At 37.4% G+C, this 21569-nt stretch overlaps 3 protein-coding genes across 3 annotated transcripts; 2 read left to right on the top strand and 1 right to left on the bottom strand.

The window, feature by feature from the left end:
* Window positions 1–4891: 4891 nt before the first annotated feature.
* Window positions 4892–5826, top strand: Smp_082500 (hypothetical protein; the record flags this gene model as incomplete). The annotated part of the gene is made up of 2 exons (XM_018798882.1): window positions 4892–5047; window positions 5755–5826. 2 exons carry the CDS (start codon window positions 4892–4894, stop codon window positions 5824–5826), a joined length of 228 nt encoding a protein of 75 aa, XP_018650727.1.
* Window positions 5827–12290: 6464 nt separating this feature from the next.
* Window positions 12291–13762, top strand: Smp_082490 (putative cyclin B; the record flags this gene model as incomplete). The annotated part of the gene is made up of 6 exons (XM_018798881.1): window positions 12291–12376; window positions 12413–12590; window positions 12626–13023; window positions 13057–13299; window positions 13332–13595; window positions 13631–13762. Exons 1-6 carry the CDS (start codon window positions 12347–12349, stop codon window positions 13760–13762), a joined length of 1245 nt encoding a protein of 414 aa, XP_018650726.1. The 5' UTR covers window positions 12291–12346.
* Window positions 13763–17858: 4096 nt separating this feature from the next.
* On the bottom strand, window positions 17859–20402 carry Smp_166830 (methyltransferase-related; the record flags this gene model as incomplete). The annotated part of the gene is made up of 6 exons (XM_018798880.1): window positions 17859–18102; window positions 19209–19622; window positions 19660–19755; window positions 19790–19827; window positions 19861–19912; window positions 20389–20402. The coding sequence occupies 6 exons, from the start codon at window positions 20400–20402 to the stop codon at window positions 17859–17861; spliced, it is 858 nt and encodes a 285-aa protein (XP_018650725.1).
* Between the last annotated feature and the right edge of the window lie 1167 nt (window positions 20403–21569).

Genomic DNA, 21569 nt, shown 5'->3' with positions numbered 1-21569 from the left:
GGCTAGTGATCGGTCAAGTTGACCGTATCGCCTTACCAAAATAAGCGGTATTAGTTCCGTCAGAGGACAAATTCTAGTAGAAGCCTCATTCATGTTGAAAAATAAGCTTCAAAGATTAACACAGATCAACCGACCTACAATCCTTCACAATGAACGCTGATTCACAATTTTGTGTCAGTTAAACCGAAAAACCTGTTACAAAGACTCATCAGAAAACGGATTTTTGCACTTAAGTGTTTAATAGACGAACTAGATTATCAGACCTATTTAGTGTTCAGCTTCGTCAATAAAATAAAAGATTAGGACTAGCTGACCTTGAATTTAATCAGACCACAAAAGCAAATGATTTTCAATAGCAATATCTTTGCAATGAGCTAGTGTAAACTAGATGGTTACTCTTCATTCGTTTGTTGGTCACTCAGTACTGTCTTATAATTTGACAATGTCTGATAGAGGAAGAATATCCTCTTGGTTGCACCAGTCCTAGTTAGTTATTTGTTTTTATTTTTGGTGTTTAAGTGAATGTGTTTGTCCTAAAGAAGTTGAGTTACTGGTACCAGCACCGAATGATGACATATCGTGGGTAAGTACAAAGATGTCGAGCTTCACGAATCTGTCCACTAGGTGAACTGTGATAATATTGGTTAGGAGACCATTTCTGATGGACAAGACTCGTAGTGAGAAGTGCGATTTTTCCCAGTCGCTCTCTCTCTCTCATGTAGGATTCTTCGTAAGTTACCTCGTGGAGTACAGTGGTTAGGAACATGAAGAATATTTTGTTAGAAATAGCACAAAACGGTTAGCACATCGTGCACCATTACCAAATCAGTTTACGTAATCAGTATGTATGTTTCAAAAAGTATCAGAAACATTTTCAGAGCAGCAGCTGTAAGCTGCCTTTTCATGAAGTATAGTATAGTATGAGACTCAAGATGCTGAAGCCAACGCTTTTGCGAGCACTGTGGTTAACTTAGTGTAAAATGTGCAGTTCTCAATGTTGCTTCAGAGCTATGAGGAGAGTGGTTCACTGAAGTTCATCTCAACACTCATTATCAAGAATTAGCTTGATAGAGTGTTAACTGCTTCGGCAAAATCTAAGAAAATCACACGCACTAAAATATTTGATCCCGGCTGTCGCGCGCTAAAAGGAGGTCACATGAACAAGATTTACCTTCTTTGAATATGAATTGAACTTCATGAAAACTTTTGTTTTGTAAGTAAGTGCTCTCGTCAAGTCATTGACAAACCTCTCTTCAACCTTGGACATAAGTTTCAATAATGTAACTTTTTTGTGGTAGGTGAAGTCTTTTCTGTCTCTGACAAGAGGGTTGGAGAGCGAATGGCCTGTTTCCATCCGTTGAGAAGTTGTCAGGATTCCACTGAGTTGTTGAACAAGTCAAATTACAATTCGTTGGTGGTCTTCGTACAGTCACCAGGCTCATAATAACTAAATAAATGACAACTGTTAGTGGAATATATATGCTTAGATGCAGGTGGGCGATACTCTACCCGGTTACAATGCAATAGTCAAGTTACTAGTTGTCTTCCGTGTTTATTATCATTATGAAAAAAGCTTCTGCTACTCAAAAACGGTACTCCCTGTGTTGGCCAATTCATTACTTTCAAATTTTAATAACTAAACGTTTTTATCGGTGTAAGGCCGAAACTGACCACGTTTTACGCAGTGAAACTTTTCGTCATGCGCGAAATGTTAAATTGTTATTTTTGATAACCTTATTTATGTAATCTGTTGATTTTCACCCCAAGAGAGGACCATGATTAGTTACCTCAACCACAATTTGGGTCTTCGCCTTCACCATTTAGTTTTTGCTGACCATTTTCTTTGGTAGCATCTATATAGCCTCTTCGTGTTTAGATGATCTCTTTATGAGTTGATTGAGTCGACTTGTTGCTTGACGGAAGAATCGCATTTCTAAATCACCCAGTGTGTATTTTTTCTCGGCAAGTAACCAGTTTATATCGCTTCGTGGTTTAATCACACGATGTATTCTGAACTAACTGTACAAGATTGGTATAAATTGCTAGCTGTCTGCATTTGAGAGGTAGAATTATTTGATTTTCGGGTAGTCAGATTCCGAACCGCTTTTATCATGGACAACTCTCTTCACTGATGAGTAACTATTTTTGTATCTTTTAGAGACTAATCAACATGATGCATCATAGACCCGGCTGCACAAACTTGACCGAATGAACTAGCAGTCCATTTGTTGTGGCCTGCTAGCTTTTGACTGTCAACAGAGTCGATATTTTTGACTTCTTATCCTGGTTGATGAGGACCTAGTCGGTAAAACCAACAGCCGTTCAGGCTACTAACTTGTATTCGGAGAGTCTGCACTGGAAGACAACAGTCTAATGTGAGAGTCAAAAGCTATTAATTTAACCTCAGGTTTGAGATGCAATACATAATAATAATATGTGAGAAGCAGTAACCAGTGGAGTTCAACCAAGTCTGTTGGGGGATATCAACTCACTGAAGACAATTGGTGAATGGTTGCTCAATTTCGTGGATTGGTTGAAGTTAGACACTAACACCGTTGGATGCGGACTCTGTGGTCTAGTGGTTAGGCGCTCGTGCGCGAGACCGAAGGCCCCGGGTTCGAATCTCGCGAGGCTGGATCGTGGATGCGCACTGCTGAGGAGTCTCACAATAGGGCGAAACAGCCGTCCAGTGTTTCCAGATTTTCCATGGTGGCCTAGCTTCAATTTACTCATGACCTCAACTACATAATAGTAATATGTATTCTCAAGTGACAACGTGTTACATGAGGCATGCCAGTTTACGGGCAATATTAAATTGTTACTTATGGTACAGGCTTCACCGTAATACGTCACTCAGATTGATATGTTATCAGGCACGTTGGTCATAGAATCAGTTGGATAACACTTCTGACATATGAATATAAATAACGTTAGTAAGACTTAAATTGTGAATATGTAAGTTAGTACGCTTTAGTTGGGTTGCGTTGCGACGTGTAACTGATGGTCGAGAATGAATCCTCGCAAGGTTGAGCGCTAGAAAACGCAAACTTATATCGTTCTGGGATATCCGAAGTATTAATAATGACACGAGGGGAAATCAAAGGTTCATCTTGTGTTTTTGATGGTATACTACGAGGGTACTGAAAAGGAGAGTAAAAACGAAAAAGATGAGAATGTGTAGCTTTTTGGACTTACTCTCTTTTATTAAGTCAATTTTAGGCAAGTGTATTCTAATAGGTTGAAGAAAACAAGCCAAAATATGGTGATGAATAGACAAAGAACTGTATAAATGGAGGTGATACAAGAAATTCAAAGTATAGGGTTATATGTGGTTTTAAAATATGGTGCGGAAAACACAGTATTTGGATACACAGATGGCCCTCTCTTATTTTCGTCAAAACTATTGCAGCTCATTTTTATCATTTTCGATTTTGTAGTTGATTTTGTTTTAGCGTAATTGTTTTCCAAAACATAATCCCGCACTTGTGGTTAAATGATAATTGCTATTTTCCAGGTTGATGTTTACTTTTGGAGCATTTTATCCATTATTGAATATTGTCCCAGTTTTGTGGTGACGGAGATTTCGAAATTTAGTCTGTGCACGATTACTGTCCAGCAGGCCAAAATTTATCTGATTAAGTCGAACTGTGTTCTTTTCTATAGCATGTGAGGCCCTAATGAGTCACTTAAATTAAATTTTTACCGAAACATAGACTTTGTTCAATCGAAATGATCCTAACGCAGGAGTAAGACAACCAAATTAGATAGTTATACAAAAACCATATCAATACAACTTACATTATACAGTCAAAAGTTCCTCTATCATAAAATAACGTGCATTTCAGGAACAGTGGTTCATAAATAACTGTCGAGTTATTTGGAATCAACGGAAACATTGCTAATATGATGGGATCAAACATTCATCTGCAAGGATTTGAGAAACCATTTTCAAAAGCCAGTTAGATAATGACAATAATTTACATCTGCCTCACTCTGTTATCTTGGGTGTGGTCAAATAAAACCTTATTTTCATTGCCTCGGCATCAGGTACAAACAAAATTAAATAGTGAAGGTAAATATTATCAAAACTTGAACAACAATGAAATAATCAAATAAGATCTAGGGACATAAAACCATGTTTGCACAAGCCCTGGATAAAAGTTAAAATAAGGTGTAGAGAGAAATATCACAAACATAACAATAATACCAAATAAAACACTTTTAAAGGATTTTTAGAATATTCTCTTTATTACAGATGTTTCGAATTTGAACTCACCACGTCCATTTTGTTGGTAATCCTTTGAATATCCGGATCATTTTCTTTTGGTAACAAACTTTCAGTATTTTCCAAAAGATAATGTACGAACTTGGGTTGACTTAAAAAAAGTTGGCCTCAAACATCTTAGTAATGTCTCAACACTATAGCTCAAGTATTTATTCATCTCCTTATTTTTTATAGGCATTATATTTCCCATTATTTTATTTTGAATGTTGAAAGACGTTTTGTTTTTAAAAAAGATAACCCCGCATTCCAGCTTTTCTGTTCCACGAACAAAAACAAAGACCTATTATACACTAGTCTAGTTTCTTCTATCGATAAAACGAAGGTTACCCACCAGCACGAAATTGGTGAGCTCTGTGTTGAACACAAAAAAAACTAATTTCTATTCGACCTGGTCGTAAAAATAAATGTTTCGATTATCATTAACATAAATTTCGCATATGTATATATATATATATTGTTTCTCTGCACCACCCAGTATTCATATTATGGTCAGTACTTTAACCAATTTGTGTTATTGAAATATTGATCATATACCACATGACAGACTCAGTTCAAAATGAAATACAGGACACATGTAATTTGTCATCGGTGGAGATAGGCGTTGTTATGACTATGAAAGCTCGACCCCCAGGATTTGATCATAGAGACCCTTATTTGTCGTTTGCTCAACTAGGATATTATTTCACGCGACACAATATTAAATATGAGGTAATTGACTGCCGAAGTCTATGTTCTATCTACACTTCTTCATTTGCTAAGGAAGTATGAGACTTAATTTCAAGTCCACCAACATAACAACTACACACCATTTTAGGATGTGAGATAATGAACGTTCCATTTTTATCAAACGGCCAAAGAATCCGAAGGCCTTGTCAAAGAAAAAAACAGTAGGTGATAGGTCATAGGATTGTGGTCTGGTTTGGCATTAGTACATTTATCTTTGTTACTATTATAATAGACCTAATCCCAAAATTGTATATTTGTCACGACGTGACTACCTGATCTATAAGATTTTACGTGGGAGTCACATCATTGTCTGTATTGACTCGTCCCATCGTAACAACCAGAAATCTAATGTTTAGTACTTTTGAAGAACATATTTCGGCTGAGGATAAAATGATGTGCTTGATATGGAAAGGTACAAGCTGCACAGAATTACTCCTCCTTCAAGGCTGAGCCATACCATGCCAATCAGTTGTTCCAGCGTTCAAAATTTTTGCCCTTCCCTAAGTGTTACATGCAGAGTGGAAATGTTTTCAGTAATTATGTATTCGACTTCGAAGGCCGCGTGGTTAGGAAACAATGCCACCAAAAATTCATCATTACGGTTTTCACGCCACCTCTATTTCTAAATAGTCGATAACACAGTGGGTGGGATAATCCTTAAACAGAGATGGATACAAGCTCTTCCATGGTACGCCCAACGCTCTTTGGATACACAAGACCCTGACACCTCTTTATCTCACTAGGTGCTTATTGTGCACAGAATCATGGAAAGAGGTTCCCCAAAAAGACCACGTACGATAAATCATATAAAGTAGGGAGAATAACCAAGAGACTCGGTTATGGCAGAACACATTACGACTGTTAAAAGTCACACAGAGGCACTCATCAGAATACAGATGGGTCAAGGAAACAGGAGTAGGACACCTCATCGGCATGGTCTAAGTCACAGAGCAGCTTACAAACGTCCAAATAATCTGGATAGTTTTGTTGGCATCACTGAAAGTTTGGTGTTAAATCAACTAGGCGCAGTGAACCATGTGCACGGCCCAAAAAGACTTCCAAGAATATGGGAAACGAACAACCCTTCCACATGTCGCGGCAACTGAAGAGGAGTTTTCAAACAGTTGTTTGTTTTGTTACAGACAGAAGTTCCGGTTAGAATTTTTTGGTGGATACTGGTGACGTACCTGGTATTAATATCTAGAACAAAGCTGAGATAGGTTAAATAGCTTCCCTAGTCACACGTCAAGCTGACAAAAAAACCAAAATCGTAACGTTTGAGCAGATAACTTCGGCATTAGCCTTGGGGTTCAGGAGGCAATCTCCAGAAGTTTTCTCTGTAGCTGATTTAGATTTGGAGACCCTGGCTATGGATATTTTAGAGAGATATAAATTTCTAATCGGCACTAAAAAATGACTTTTGACACTGATCGAAGCGTCGAGCTACGCAAAAGGCAAAGAAGTTACATCACTCCTCAAAAATTGATACAAATCCGCCAGTAACGACTGAAAAATTCGAGGATATACATGCGGAATTTCGAAACCTAAGCAAATTAAACACAGTGTAACGGGACAAAAGCATTTAAAATCCCTCCACAGCGTTTCAGTAGACAGTAACATCATTTATTTGTCTTTTCTTCCAGTCGTGTATTTTAACCTTCATTCGAATCTCTTTTAACCTCAACTTATGTTTTTCAATCTTCCTCGTTTGAGCCTTTATTGTGTGACTTCGGTTATAGTCTTACCCATTGTTGCCCAATTGTTCTGTCGTTGTTGCCGAACTTTTGACAACGAAATCGTGCTTGACAAAGCTCAAGGTCACGACGTGTTTCAGTATAGGACACAACTTTTGACTGTCTGCTTGGAAAGATTGGTGTAATCCCTGTACATAGATATCTGATCTCGTCTTTTTGGAAATACTTTTACTGATCCCCGGGTATCGAACTTTTGTCTATTACCTATTCTTTCTGTTGTTTGGCAAACTAGCTTGTGTTAGAGAAACTCTTGACTGTATAGCACAGTCTGTACTGTTTTAGGCATTTTGTACTTTTACTAAAATTTTTTTCTTGAATTAGAACCGTCTAAATTGAACACAGAGCTTGTATTTGGATATAATTTAATACAAGCAACTCGAAAACACTTTGGGCGCTATACAGAAGAACGTAGTCTTATCTAATCGACGAACTTTTGGTTCATTAGTTTTGCGTTCAAACCGAATTTGTGTACTTCGATTGTCACCGTTTAATTTCAAAGAATAGACTAAAGTGAAGTCATACGATCAAAACTGAAGGCGCATGTGTCAGTGCAAGGCCCAGGACACTAGCGCCAGATACGCTTGTAATGACTACAGCCGAATTCGACTACATGCTACAGCTGGGTATTATCCGTCCGTCTGGTAGCCAATAAGCATACCCTCTTCATATGGTCCTGAAGGCGATTGGCAACGTCTGGGGATTACAGATCCCTCAAACGTCAAACTGTACCAGATAGGTACCCAAAGCTTCATATCCAAGATTTTATAAACGGAGCATATCACAATATCCCAGTAGCTGAGGAAGATATTTTCAGGAGAGCTATTACTAAACCTTTTAGACTGTTGAAAATTTGTAGATATGTCGTTCGGCCTGAGGCACACGGCACGAACATTTCAAGGATTTATGGACGACCTACTTTGGAATATTCATTTGGCATAGGGATATATAGATTTGTTAGTTGCCAGTCTGTATTTAAAATCACACGAATTACACGTGGAAGCAGTGTTAAAACGGTTAAATGAAAAGGGAATGAACATTCATCAAAGTATGCTTTCGGTGTTCAAACCCCGGAATTTCTTGGACACGATAATCTTAGAAGGGTTTACACGGATCAAAGAGGAGGGGAACGCCACCAAGCGATACCCCATACCACGTTCTGTAACACAACATAGACGTTTTCTAGGTTTGGTTAACTTCTATCATGGACTCATACCCAATTGTGCACAGTCAGTGAAACTTATGACAGACTCTTTTAAATACAAACCAAAAGAGTTCAAGCTGACCCCTGAGGCTGTTGAAGCTATTAAACAGCCAAAAGATAAACTAGTTCAAGCATCTACGTTGACGTATCCGAATTCCAACTTGCTTTGATGGTGGATGTCTTGTATAAAGCAGTAGGCGGTATCCTTAACCGATTGGTTTAAAACGCCTTGAAATTGACTGCTTTCTTCACAAAAAGACTCGCTCCATCAGAGACGAGATATTCTACCTTCGGATGAGAACTTCTCGCAATCTGCCTAACCATCAAGCATTAACGACACATGTTGGAAGGCAGGGAATTCATAGCTAATGGATTAAAAGCCAGAGCGAATAGACATTCTCCTCAAGAGGTCCGACACCTTGACTATACATCACGGTTCACCAGTGATATCTGACATGTCAGAGGTCAGGACAACCAGGTGGCAGATGCATTATCTAAGCTAGAAATGAACATGATATAATAATCTGCAGTAAACTTCGAGGCGTTGGGATACAACCAGAAGGAGGGTCAAGAATTGAGAAATCCAATAACAGAAAAGAATTCTATTCTCAAACTAAGACAGCTACCATCATCTATTGATGGTCTTTGGATTTACCATGACACCAACAAGGAGATGAATCGATCTTTCGTCCCAAAAATATGCGAGAACTGATGTTTAGTGACCTTCATACTTTGTCTTATCCTGACACAAAAGCTATCACCAAACTAGTCAATGTCAGGTATTCGTAGTCAAATTTACATAAGGATTTACACAAGTGGGTTAGAAAGTGTTTGGCGAGTCAACAAGGTTAACCGTCACACAAATTCGCCTGTCAAAGTTTTCTCACAGCCAAATGCATGTCTTGCTCTTGTTCATATCGATTTAGCAGGTCCTCCGCTGCACTCTAATGGTTTTATTTATTTATTAACAATCACAGATAGATTTAAGAGGTTTCCAAGAGCCACACCGATAATGGACATCATGGCTGAAACAGTGGCCAAAGTTTGCATTCTCATGTCTGAGTAACTTCAAACCAGCGAAAATAGTATGAATGTGAGTTTAGTGAGCCTAAGCTCTGCTCATGCAAGCACTCAAACCATAATTCCCTGAGTGCTAGGTCACACACTTGACGAACAGACCACACTGTCACTTTATGCATCTGACTTCGATATTTTCTTACATTGATCGAGTATTAGCGATAAGTATGACTAATAGAACATACATTCTTGTAAGGTGTTAACTAACTCGGTCCCTAGGTGAATTTAGGAAATACAGTCTAATTATAATTTGCATATTAACATCAAGCCAATCAAATGGTTAATCTCCAGGACTCCGATTATGTCACTGACCCTAAGAAGCCCATTCAATTCTTTTTATTCTTATGTTCTAATTTTCCTGGTCAGCGGGCACTTTCTGTATTCGCGGTTACTAAGTTGGTTATAAAAGACGGTCGTCAAGGTCACATTGTCATATATTTGATCGAGTTTGGAGATGTATCCAACGTCTGACAGGTTTACACACATATTTTTTTCTTGAAAACAGTAACTTTTTGTTTTAATGCATTTCCGTGACCAAGATGTCTATACCGTATTTATTTTCTTCCAGACTACCATTCCGTTCTCAAAACCAAACATTATGTAAAACCGATCATTTGCCACTTATATTTGTAAATTTCTTTTTTTATTTTAAATAAACAGTGGAGTAATCCTTTATTTTTGATTGACTTAGTAGCGCAAAATACTTCTAAGACTTTTAAGAGAAAGTTGAGAAAATTAAAACGTTGCTACCACAAGCACAATGAAGTATATGCGCTTCAGAGCATACTCGGTTGACAGATATGATTTATTCCATTTCAAGAATCTTATGACTATGAGTGATGAAGTCCAAATTTATCAATACTTCGGCCTTTCAAATCTCGTATGAGATCAAATTCTCTTAATACAATCAGATTCTCCATAGTTAACGGGAATACCGTTGGTGACCCTGAAAAGTTCAACCGCCATTTCTCGCGATGCTACAACACAGAAACCCAAACCTCTACCAATAAGCTTCCAATGTTGACATCTAAGCATCTATTCACAACTGATTTCACATCCATCAACATCAAGCAAGCCATAACTGTTGTGAAAAAGCCCTACGACAGTGGTCTTGATAGGATTACTGTATCAGTCATGAAATTCGGTAGTACCGAATATCCATTTTTCTGTTTAGAACTGTTCAAACTATCTATAGACTATGGAAATAACAATGTGGAATAAGTCGCTTATCACCCGTGGATTCAAAACAGAATCACATAGCGATGATGCTAACTACAGGCGCATTAACTTGACATCTCTGCTACCAAAAATCATGAGAAAAATCATCTACAAATAGCTACTATCAATTTCGCATCCGGCAAGCCTGTTTAGCCCACCTCAACATGGGTTTATGACTAAACGCTCATGCTCAACATCAAATTGAAAAATCTTGATCAGATTGCCCAGAGTATAGATGTTGGTCTATCAGTGACAATTTTGCACTTCGATTTCAGTGAGACTGTTTGCTTCATTACTCTGTAATTGGGGTCGAGTCACAGTTGACTGTGATCACCAATACAGGAAAATTACGTGTCATTTACTAGGTTAGACCCCTTCGAAGGCCAAATATCAGAAGGCAGTTGAAGGTTGTGGTAAGATGTATTTGTTGGAGATCTCGTGGTATCGAAATAATACTGAGATCGTGCCAAAATCCACAAGCGAGACTACTGAGCGTACGGGAGTCCTTGCAGGGCCATGAACAACGGGATAGTGTCGTTTTGGTACACTTAAACAAGAGAGTACAATAAAACAATCAGTAGTACAGTTGGTTATAGTAATCGTTTCCATTATGCCAATCGTGTTTTCTTCATAAATGTAGGTCACTACGAGTTCATCAGTAATTAATGGTATGTTTTAAGCACTTCCTTATATATGTGACATACACTTTTCTGTTTTCGAAAAACTATCTCGTGAATTCGGAATCTACTTGACTATGAGAGTCTACAAATCCAAAGTATATAAACTTCTTTCAAATCATGAGGTTAACGGATTTAACTTTAAAGAGTTTCTTTATAGGTTCATGTTTAGTCCAACGGGATTTCATCATGCATTTCTTGAAACGAGAACAACCAGGGATAAAGAAGTCAGAAAACTTATGTCAGTAAAATACGTTCGCTCTTCGACATAATGTTAGGCTTGCAGCAAGCAGAAACATTAGAAAATGGATCATCGTCAAATAGCGTCATTCGAAATCAGTATGGTGAGGATTTCTGTAGACTTAAGTTAATAATAATATCTCATAGAAATGATTATTTGACGTGATTATTCACTTCTTAGACAGGTGTCAAGAACCACGATTTGCACAGCCAGACATTCAGACTACAGTGAACACAATATCTTTCGTAATTTGCCTTCATGAATCACAGGCTGAGCGAGATAATCTCTAGGGACAATAAAACATTATACTTAGTGTTTATACATTGCTCTCACTACAAACGGTAACTGAATAGGTCACTGATCTCGATACCACGGAAAAAACGTATGGATCACCTTCCTAAAGAACAATAAGCAAGAAATTTAAGTCTCTAGACACTTATAAAGATCCAATTAAGTACGACCACAAATAAAAGTCAAGCCATTGTGCTTTACAAATGTAAAAATTGGAGCATAGTACAGGAATTGTAAAAGCACTCTTGAAGCAGCAGATGCTCTTACTTTCATGCGTAAAATCGGAGCTCAAGAAAAGAGGCTGTATCCCGCAACGTAATGTGATCGACATTGTTTAATCACTTGTGGAAAAAGATCCTAAGAAATCCATGTTCCTTTAACTATTTTAGGAAGGCATCCATCCATTAAGCAACAGACGAAATAATATTTTTTGGCGACCATCCAGGAAGTGAATATCCTAGACGAATATTGTAATTAACAGTCTGCTATGATTACTTGTTATGATATCTGCTACGATATCATGGTATCATATCATGGTATGATAGTAGCTCTCTCCATGTATATGCCATAAGGAAAGTTGGATCAGTCGAAGAACAATAAAATAAATGAACGAAAAATTCGCTGAGACGGAAACTGTTCACAATAGCAGAACTTAAATATTTAGGTCGAAAAACATCTCATTCCAAAAAGCGCACAAATAATACTAAAAACTGATTTCTATGTCGATTCAATGGTTGTGGTGATATGCATTTGTATAACTTCTTTTATAACGTCGGATACAGGTGTCAGCTGTTTGAATAGTTCTCGGGACCAGACCGTTGCATTTGGCGGGTGGTACGCCTTTTGATCGGTCAGCTGCATTTGAAAATCCACATAATGTTGACTCGCAGCCGTTTCGGTGTCTACGTAAGGAAAAGATATGTTTTCTAAGCATAATTTCAGGCTAATGAAAATGCTGTCGTTGGCGTTAAGGATAATCTCGTCCAAAAAGTCAAAACCACAGGTGTGTCAACGCGATCACGCGCAGCCCTAGGTGATATTAAGAATAAGGCTGCTAGTATCTTGCCAAAAGAAGTTGGGAAACCAAAAAGCTTAAAGGATGAAAAATGTTTGGAACCAAGTGAGATCAATAACCACGCTATTATTTCACTTCAGAAAAAGAAAAACAACTCGACATGAGTATCGATGATTTAAGCTCTGAAGTTAAGACTCAAAATGAAACTGATCAACTCAAGGAATTTCGAGCCAGTCGAAGACTCATCCGTTCAGAATGTTTAGCGTCTCAGATGGCAGAAGAATTTTTGGAGGTTGACCGAAACGACTATGGCGACGCTGCTTCAGTTTACCCTTATTCTGAACGAATATTTAATTATCTTCAAGATAGAGAACTGTTAGTACAACCGCTAGTAGCTGACTATATGGCCACAAACTCTGAAATCACCCCTAGAATGCGTTACATCTTAGTTAACTGGCTTGTCCAAGTACACTACAGTTATAAACTGCAACCTGAGACTCTCTATTTATGTGTTGGTATTTTAGACCGTTATTTATTGGTATGTTGTGTCCTTATAATTATATACGTCTAGAAAAATTCAAAAAGCTTGACGAAGGACGGGTTTCAACTGATAGGCGTGGCATCATTATTTATTGCTGCCAAATTCGAAGAAATGTATCCACCCGATATAAGCGACTTCTCATCAATTACAAACAATACCTATTCTAAAAGTGACATACGAAACACTGAACAAATTATATTGCAATCGACTGATTTCTATTTGTCGATTCCAACTCCGTTAGTATTTCTGCGTCGTTTATCAAAGGCTGTGGATGTAAGCTTGTTTTATTTGACCTTCCTTTCCAGGCTGATAGAACCATGCACAACCTGGCTAAATATTTCTTAGAGCTTACAATACAAGAGTACGATCTTGCACATCTGCCAGGGAACCTCCGCTCTGTGGTTGCGTTGTGCCTATCTCGAGCGCTGTGTCTAGGCACTTCAGAACTTGAAAGGGCTTGGTGTGACAAGCTGTCCTATCTTAGCGGTTACAAGTTGGACGATATACGTGATCATCTGCAGATTCTCGCACGGGCTGCTTATCGTCAAAATTCTCCTTCTAAATATAGAGTATGTTTTAATTTACTAATACATGGTATTCGCAGGCAATATTTAACAAGTATCGTGTGGACGATTTTTATGGACGTGTGGCTTCTTTGCCTCAACTTCGCTCATATCTAATGGAAACCCTAGCAGATCTCAAATTCGACAGTGATGGAGAGGCAAATCCAGCGTAGTTGTGTTTAGATAAACTTCATGCTAATAAGAATCCAGTGATGTCAATTGATTGTCTAATTGTCTCAGTCTGTTTATTTTCCCGATTATTTATTTTCTATCTCCTATCGAGATCCTTGATTATATCTATGGAATAAGTGTATATTTTACTATGATCGTCTTCGGTTTTAGTGTATAATCTTATAATACACACTTTTATCAACCCACACTTGTCATTCATCATTTTGTATAACCGGGAATAAGTAGTATTACTTCACGAACTTACAGACTTGCTACATATATTCCGCACACCTTAAGAATGTTAGGGGTTTAGTTCTTTGCCTCACGCCATTTAATTCAATGTTAACGTTCACATTATGTTATGATAGCAACCTACAAAACGGATGTCATACTCCATATCTCGCTCCGTCTCAGGTGATGATAATCTATCAGTTTGGGTAGACGATTGTAAAAACAAGACCACTGTAAGTGTTGCTAGTTTAAAAACTTGTCGCTCATGAGAAAAACTCATGCTCCATTGATATGTTAGACGGTCCCTAGTATGCTGTCTGAAAAGCCCTGTAGACAGGTCCTGGGTTCCGGCAAGATCAACCATGGGCCCTGCGGGTTTATCTGTCATTAGTTTCATGTACTCGGGTTATGCTGATATACGCTGTTATAGCGGTACTATTGTTTCTACCCCTACAGATGTTTCACAGGAACATCCTTGTTAGCTAATATTCTTTAACAACTCACTGGTTAGTATTTTGCTCTGTACCACCTAGTTCTGCTCATTTTAGTTGTGATTGTTATGCAGGGAATTATCGTAAGGACGCAGAACTGAGCTCGATTAGGCTTGGAACCTCGACGACCTGTAAACCCCTGGAAGACCGAGTGGTAGACGTCAACTAAGTTATCTTTTGTGCTGAAGTGGGACAATGCCGCACACAACATCTGGTCTTGAAGTACAGCTTAGTTCCGTGTTGTTAATCTATTCATATGACCCTGATAACATTACTACAGAATGTCCACACTGCTAGGTCTTTTATTAAGTGTAATTCCACAGGTACGACGGCTCAAACAGTTGCTTGATTTAGTCCAAATCAATTTATAATATGGTCGTCTTTCCCGTCTGTATGAGCACTTGTGATCTTTCTCGGCAGCTAGTTATCGAAGGTAAAGGTAGTGCTAAGGATCAATTAGACTTCCTACTCATTTTCTTCCAAAGCCCATAAGACAGTCTTTCAGCAGGTTCAAACAAGATTGAATTGAGTACTAAGAAAACCTTGTAGTTTGACCGGTATGATGAAACGAAAATATCCTGATGTTCGAAACACGGTTACGAAAGGTGCATCTTCAGTTATTGACAATTTTGACAAAAACACGCTTAATCCGAGCGACTGGCTTTAACAGTTCTCTCAAACTGAGGGTTTGTTGTTATGATAGGACCGACTAATGTACTGCTCCCACGTGGTACCTTAAGTGGGTTAATTAGTTGTTTGTCTAAACATTAGCAAACTTCATCTTAATTTATATTGTAACTAAATTAAAACACGAAACCAGCTCAACTTGGCAACATAACCTACTTGCTGTGTTAATCGCTCTGAAACATTCAGCAAACAGTAGTTACCAGTACCTCCTTTGAAACTTCTGAATGCAAAGTCCTCATGCTGTTTTCGTTTCAACTACCAAGTACCACTTATTCCTCAAAATGTTTGTTTATGAAACTCAATCGATAAATACATCGTCATGTGTCTTCATGTCATCAATGAGCGAGGATTATTAATACACTGTTAGGTGCCACAACCCACCAACACTTCTGTCTAATGCATTTCGTTTAAGTTTCTTGGGTAAACGAACTATATCATTACCATAACTAAAAATTTTCTAACACGACCTTGTTTCGCAAACTAGTTGTTTGTCACTAGTGCTGTATCATTTCGTAAATAACTTCCCAGTACTGTTGAGTATGCTTATAATCTTCAATAACTGGAAAACCCGAGAAGTCGTCAAGCCAACAATATATAGTAATAGAAATTAAATCTGATTATAGTTTCCCTTCTCAAAACATCCTGTTGCTTGAATGAAATCATTAATTTCAACGGTCACCAATCCATTTATCAGGAATAACAAGTGACATGATAAACAATTATTCTAAAGGACTATGGAATAATAAGGTTACAAATTGGAAAATTATCGTGGCTCCCATCACTAAGAAATCTCTTTAGAACGGTTTGCTTTCAAGAAATGAAGCTAAACGTATCCATTTCCGAAAGAGTTAAGTCATAACGATCTATTTCGTGTCTTGTATGTAAATTAGGCATTTCAATAGTTTCCATCTTGTTTTCGGAGAAATTACACTGTGTAGGATAAATTACGTCTCAAATAAGTATACGTCTGCCTTCAAGAAATAATATTTCCATCAGTTTACATAATATCTTTTGTATGCATAGATCTTAGTATTAGCGTCCTAATTACATTTGAAAATGACTTCATTCCTTGTTTTCTTACCGTACTTATTAACATTTCTGAGATTCTCAACCTGTTCTGTCACTATCCTGGAAGTCTTATCAGTCGTGACTACTTGGTGTCTGACAAAACCTCTGCACGGACTCAGAAAACTCGCTTGGCTAGAAACTAAATTATATCACCTGTGGCATAGGTGAGGTACCCGGTTACCAACCAAAGAACGAGTGTAATGAGCAGTCTTTAGCTCTTTTCCACTCTAAGACCATGAACTATGGCCTTTAAAAATGGATGATATTTGTAGACCACTGTTATTCAATTGTAGAAGCTCTCGAAGCGTTGGTCTGGTATGTTGGGCCGCTGAGTGAGCGAAGCCTAAGTTAGACGCAGATGGATCAATTAAACTGTACATCTTCATCAACTGCAAAGTTTAGGATATGTATTGCGTATACCCAATAACCGCCCGCCTTCAGGCACAATGACAGCTGATATAAGGTTGGGTTGTAAGAAAGCATCGCGAGTTCATGAAGATATTACTTCCAACACCCTGGTATTTGTCTTGATAATATTTCACTATGTTGATATAGGCCCAGGACAGAGTGCGTTGGAGAATGCTGGTCGGCGGCCTATGCTTCATTGGGAGTAACAGACGTAAGTAAGTAAAAGTAGATACTGATATAGCATAGTGGCCTGAATTGATACATATATGTCCCACGGCTTTACGCTACGTATAACTGAATGACTACAATTAACTTAACTATCATTCATATTATTGATAGTGTTGCAGAATTTTCGTTCTGCTACCTTAATATACCAGTCTTTTTAAATGCATTGGCCAACGTCAATATTCTTTTCTCGTGTTACCGGACAAAGTCACTTTACCTGTTAATTCTAATAGAAAACAAATATATAGCCTAATTAAGACTTTGAAGAAATTGACGAAAATTCATGTTTCCATAATATTCCCTTTGTGGCTTATCTCTCATTTGGATTTTTCCTCACTAGTTCAGTAACCACATTATTTGAGAACAAGGCTTTGATTTGTCAACAAAACTCATGAATACATCATTGGAAATCAAATATTAACAATCAATACAAATATTCTACATTGCTTCATAAGATTAGCAGTGATGACAGTAAATGGCACAACAAACATTTTAGAATATGCCACTCATAATGTGAACACTGATTCTGTCATTAAAAGTTACAAGTAACAAGAAAGACGGATTCAATCAAAATTATATACCACTCAATACAAATCTCAATGATCGACACGTAAGTAATCATTTAGATTACAAGCGGTAAATACATAGGATATTAGCCAAAAAATCACTTACAGATTTGCAGAACACAATTTTGATTGGAAAACTGTAACATAATCCTTAGGTATGAAATTAATGTATTGGAAGATAGTAAACTATAGTGAAATTAATAAAAGTGAGAAAGAAACTCGAACAATCAAATTTTTACAAAGTGTCCCTAATTTTAATACTGATAATTAGATATTTAGAAAAGCATGTAGGAGTTAGAGAAGATCGACTGGAAAATTGATTGAACAACGCGTTATAATACTTTGAAGTCAAATCCCATGGTGATTATAATCGAGGTACACAATATACAGTAGTTATAAATTTAAAGTAATAAGAAACTGTGTCAAAACTTAGCACGACGCCTACGTCCTGTATATTTAGAGTCACGAGCAACTTCTTTCATTTGGTCCCTGGCACGTTGCTTTTTTTGTTTTATCCAAGCTACACTGTGTTTTGGTAATTTCTTTAACTGTCTACATTCCCTCAAGGTCTCTAGTTTGTTTCGGTTATGATTTGACATCTCATTATTTTCTGTTAGTGGCTGCGGGATACGACGAGTGCTACAAACATCCAATACCAAAAAGTACCTAAAAATGAATGACCGGTCAATTTGTGTCAAAAACTGAATGAACTTTAAGAAAATAATTACGTACGCCAAAACTAATACATATATCGAGGTAAATTGTCGCTTTTGAAAAGAACACCATATCCTTAATAATGATTTAGGTATTTACCAAAAATATAGAGCACAAAATTTATGATCTCGTGTTGAAGAGGAATTTTGAGAAAGCAGTTATTTAGTGAAACTAGATAATATAGGAAAACCGAAACATCTTAGTTGTAAGTTGTGTCGCAAAACAAAAGTCGAAAACAGTGTATAGTCAAATGTTTCGAAGAATGGTATTGTCTAAAGACTCCTCTTACAAAGAGTAGATCGGAGGTTGAAATTTTAACCCACTACTTGCCTCAGTTTGAACAGCCCGATATTATTAACAACCCTGACAAAAAAGTGTGCCTAGGACTTGAGTACATGAAGCTCTACATTACTAGCGAGGTTTTTATTGTGATGGTACTGAGTGATTACTACTTTCTAAAGTGCAGTTAGAGAAGTTACCTATGGATAGTGGATTCAAATTTTACTAACAATGTGACTCTGTAACGACATACTGATTTATGTTTCCAGCTTTAAGACACACGTTTTACAACACTTAGTGATAGTTCTTCAAAGTAGGTAATGTCTGAAAACACAAACTGTTGACTTAGATTTTGAATTTTCATACTAACATAAATTTAAGTACTAGTATTCCATAGCAATTAGAAAAAAACTTAGTACGGATATTACAGATGGGCAAGGGTCAAAAAAGAAATGCTAATGTACCAGAAGCATACTATTAAACGATAAAGTATGATTAAGTATATACCCAATACATATCTTAAACCCTAAATATAGAGAATGACTACTACGTTATGGACAAACAGTACATTTGCACAGGAAACAACTCAGTTTTTCGATGAAGTCTAATGATGCTACAAAAGGTGATTGAGTTCTTAAAGTATTTTACTTTCCGTCAACACTCTCAAAGATGAAAAAGGTGATCCCTAAATGCGATGCCTGACTTGAAAATTTCCAGGACAAACATAAACTTTAGCTGCAGACTAACAGCGTGACATCATTTGAATTAATCAAACTTACTTTTTTGCTCGAGTACTGTTGGGGTAATCAATTATAAGACCGCCTGTGAATCCAGCTCTCGTAGCTTCATTCTGCAATAGGTCTGCTTGAACTACGGATTCCGGGTAAAACTGAAAGACTGCTCGCGCACCACGAGTAAGACTGCTGTAGAGTGAGACGAAAAACCTTCTCAGACGCGCAATGGGATTTTGAGAGGATCTGTCCGCATTGCATAACCACTGTATTGCTGAAATGCTAATAGCCCCATCAAATGATCCACCGCGAAACGGTAATCCGCAACCAAGGTCACCAAGTACTAAACTACCTTCCACTTCTCTGTCTAATGCGACCTCAAGCATATCTTTACTTATGTCAACGCCAACCCAGTGATGACCATTCTCAGTAATAACTTCACCGCTTAAACCGGAGCCGCATCTGAATTAATAAATGAGAAAAACCGGTTGTTTTCTACCCAATATCTAAAATCATGCACGCTTCATCTTCAGGCAACGCAAGTAATTCTAAAGCCCGTTCCGTGATACGCGTTTGAATATCAATTATATGAGAACTACAAAAAAAGAATTAAGAAATACGAAACTCACTTTGAACTATATTTTTTGGCCTCATCACTGTTATAGTACTAGAAATAAGAGAAAAAACTACGATAGTTTACCAGTTCAGGAGGAAGTGAGTGCTCAGGACGCTTGTGTGACATTAGATTTAATCTGTAAAAAGATAAAATAAAAAATAATTAGGCCGTCATATATAAAATACGCTAAAAAACTGGCAAAATGCAGTAACTAGATGTAATTCATCATTCTTTAACAGTTAACGAAAAATACTGTAGTACTTCGTGAAGGGTCGCTATCACAGGGAGTAAAACAATACTGCAAAACTTGTTTTCATCCAGTTGTTATTGAGATAGTTTGCGCGAACGAATATTTCCCATGGACGTAGCTAGCAGTCAAATGCGTTTTACGAAATAAAAGCACTGTCCCAACTTGAATTGTACTTCTCAAACTTTTGCTGTCTATGCTCAACAAAAGCACTTTTTAAGCGAGAAATTCGCCGTGAGATAAGCTTTTAAATGATAATTCTGCATTTCGGGTTCCCATTGAATTACTAGTTAGCTGAATGTTTGCTTCAACTTACTATTTGATATTTACGGTTCACAATAGGACTTTTATTATATACAGCCAACCTGTTTTCATCCATTGTCTCTTGTACGGTTGGATACTGTTTTTACTTAATTTTTGGTTGATTTTATTCACAACTACTCATCTATCATGGTCACTAAATACACCCGTAAGCGACCCGGTTGCCGATTTGCTGTTAACTGAGGTATCCAATTTGGTAAATATAAAGGGTGGTTTCGTGAAGCACGCACAAACCCTGTGGAGGATGCTTACAATAGATAGTCTGACCCCAAGTAGGTTTATAGCACCTGTAACAAATTTCGAGGACCTCGAGCTGACTGAGGAAGGAAGAAGAGCAAAATAAAAGGAAAAATTACACAGGAATAAAAAACAAGTGAGAGTGAATTTTAGTGAGAGCAGTCCGGTTAGGAAAAATATAACCAGAAACCACCTGTTACAGAATCCCCTTTGACTTCTATCTTGAAAGAAAAACAACTATAACAGGACTATCAATGGTTATTATACCGAGTCATAGTTGATAACATCTTATCTACCGTGTATCCAATATCTCTAGAACCTCATCATCAGCGTTGTGTGTGCCAAGGGTTAAGTTTAGAGGTTTCTTTAATATTTTTATATTATGGTCGAAATTAGTTGATATCAAATACCGGAGTTTAAAAAAAGGGCAAACGCAAACGTATAAGTCGGAGTGACATTTTGCGGTTATATTAGAAAGATATGATAGGTAGTAGAACTTACTCAGTTGTTATTGTATATTGTATTATATTGTAATCAATAAGTGATACAAGTAAGAGTGACCTTGAGAACCACACGCAAAGCTTTACATCCGAATTAACCACTGTTGCATTGACTTATCCAAACAAATTTAACATATTTTAGGTCTCGCGATTGTAAAATATAATGTTAAGATACGTTGAATTACGGTCTTTCTGTTGACTATATAATGGTCTGAACATTGAACATCCCATTTCGTCAATATTAAATAAGGATTAATACTTTTCAGTTTCAATTTCAGTATGGAAAGGACAGGAGGCTGGATGGTCTGTGTTTTTCCTATCAGTTGTGGTCTCTCGACTCATCTGACTTTACTCTGAATGCGTTGATAGACAATACTTCAATCACGTGTTGAGATGACGAGTTCCATTCGTTGATTTTGGGAGGCTATAGTTAGCTGATAAATAATTTGTTCTGACCTTCTGAATTTCCTAGGATGTCCCCGACAACT

This window comes from Schistosoma mansoni, chromosome 3 (assembly GCF_000237925.1).
Source record: "Schistosoma mansoni strain Puerto Rico chromosome 3, complete genome".
NCBI classification, from domain to species: Eukaryota; Metazoa; Platyhelminthes; class Trematoda; order Strigeidida; family Schistosomatidae; genus Schistosoma; species Schistosoma mansoni.
The sequence above is the reverse complement of the archived record's forward strand: the minus strand, read 5'-3'. Positions and strand labels throughout refer to the sequence as shown.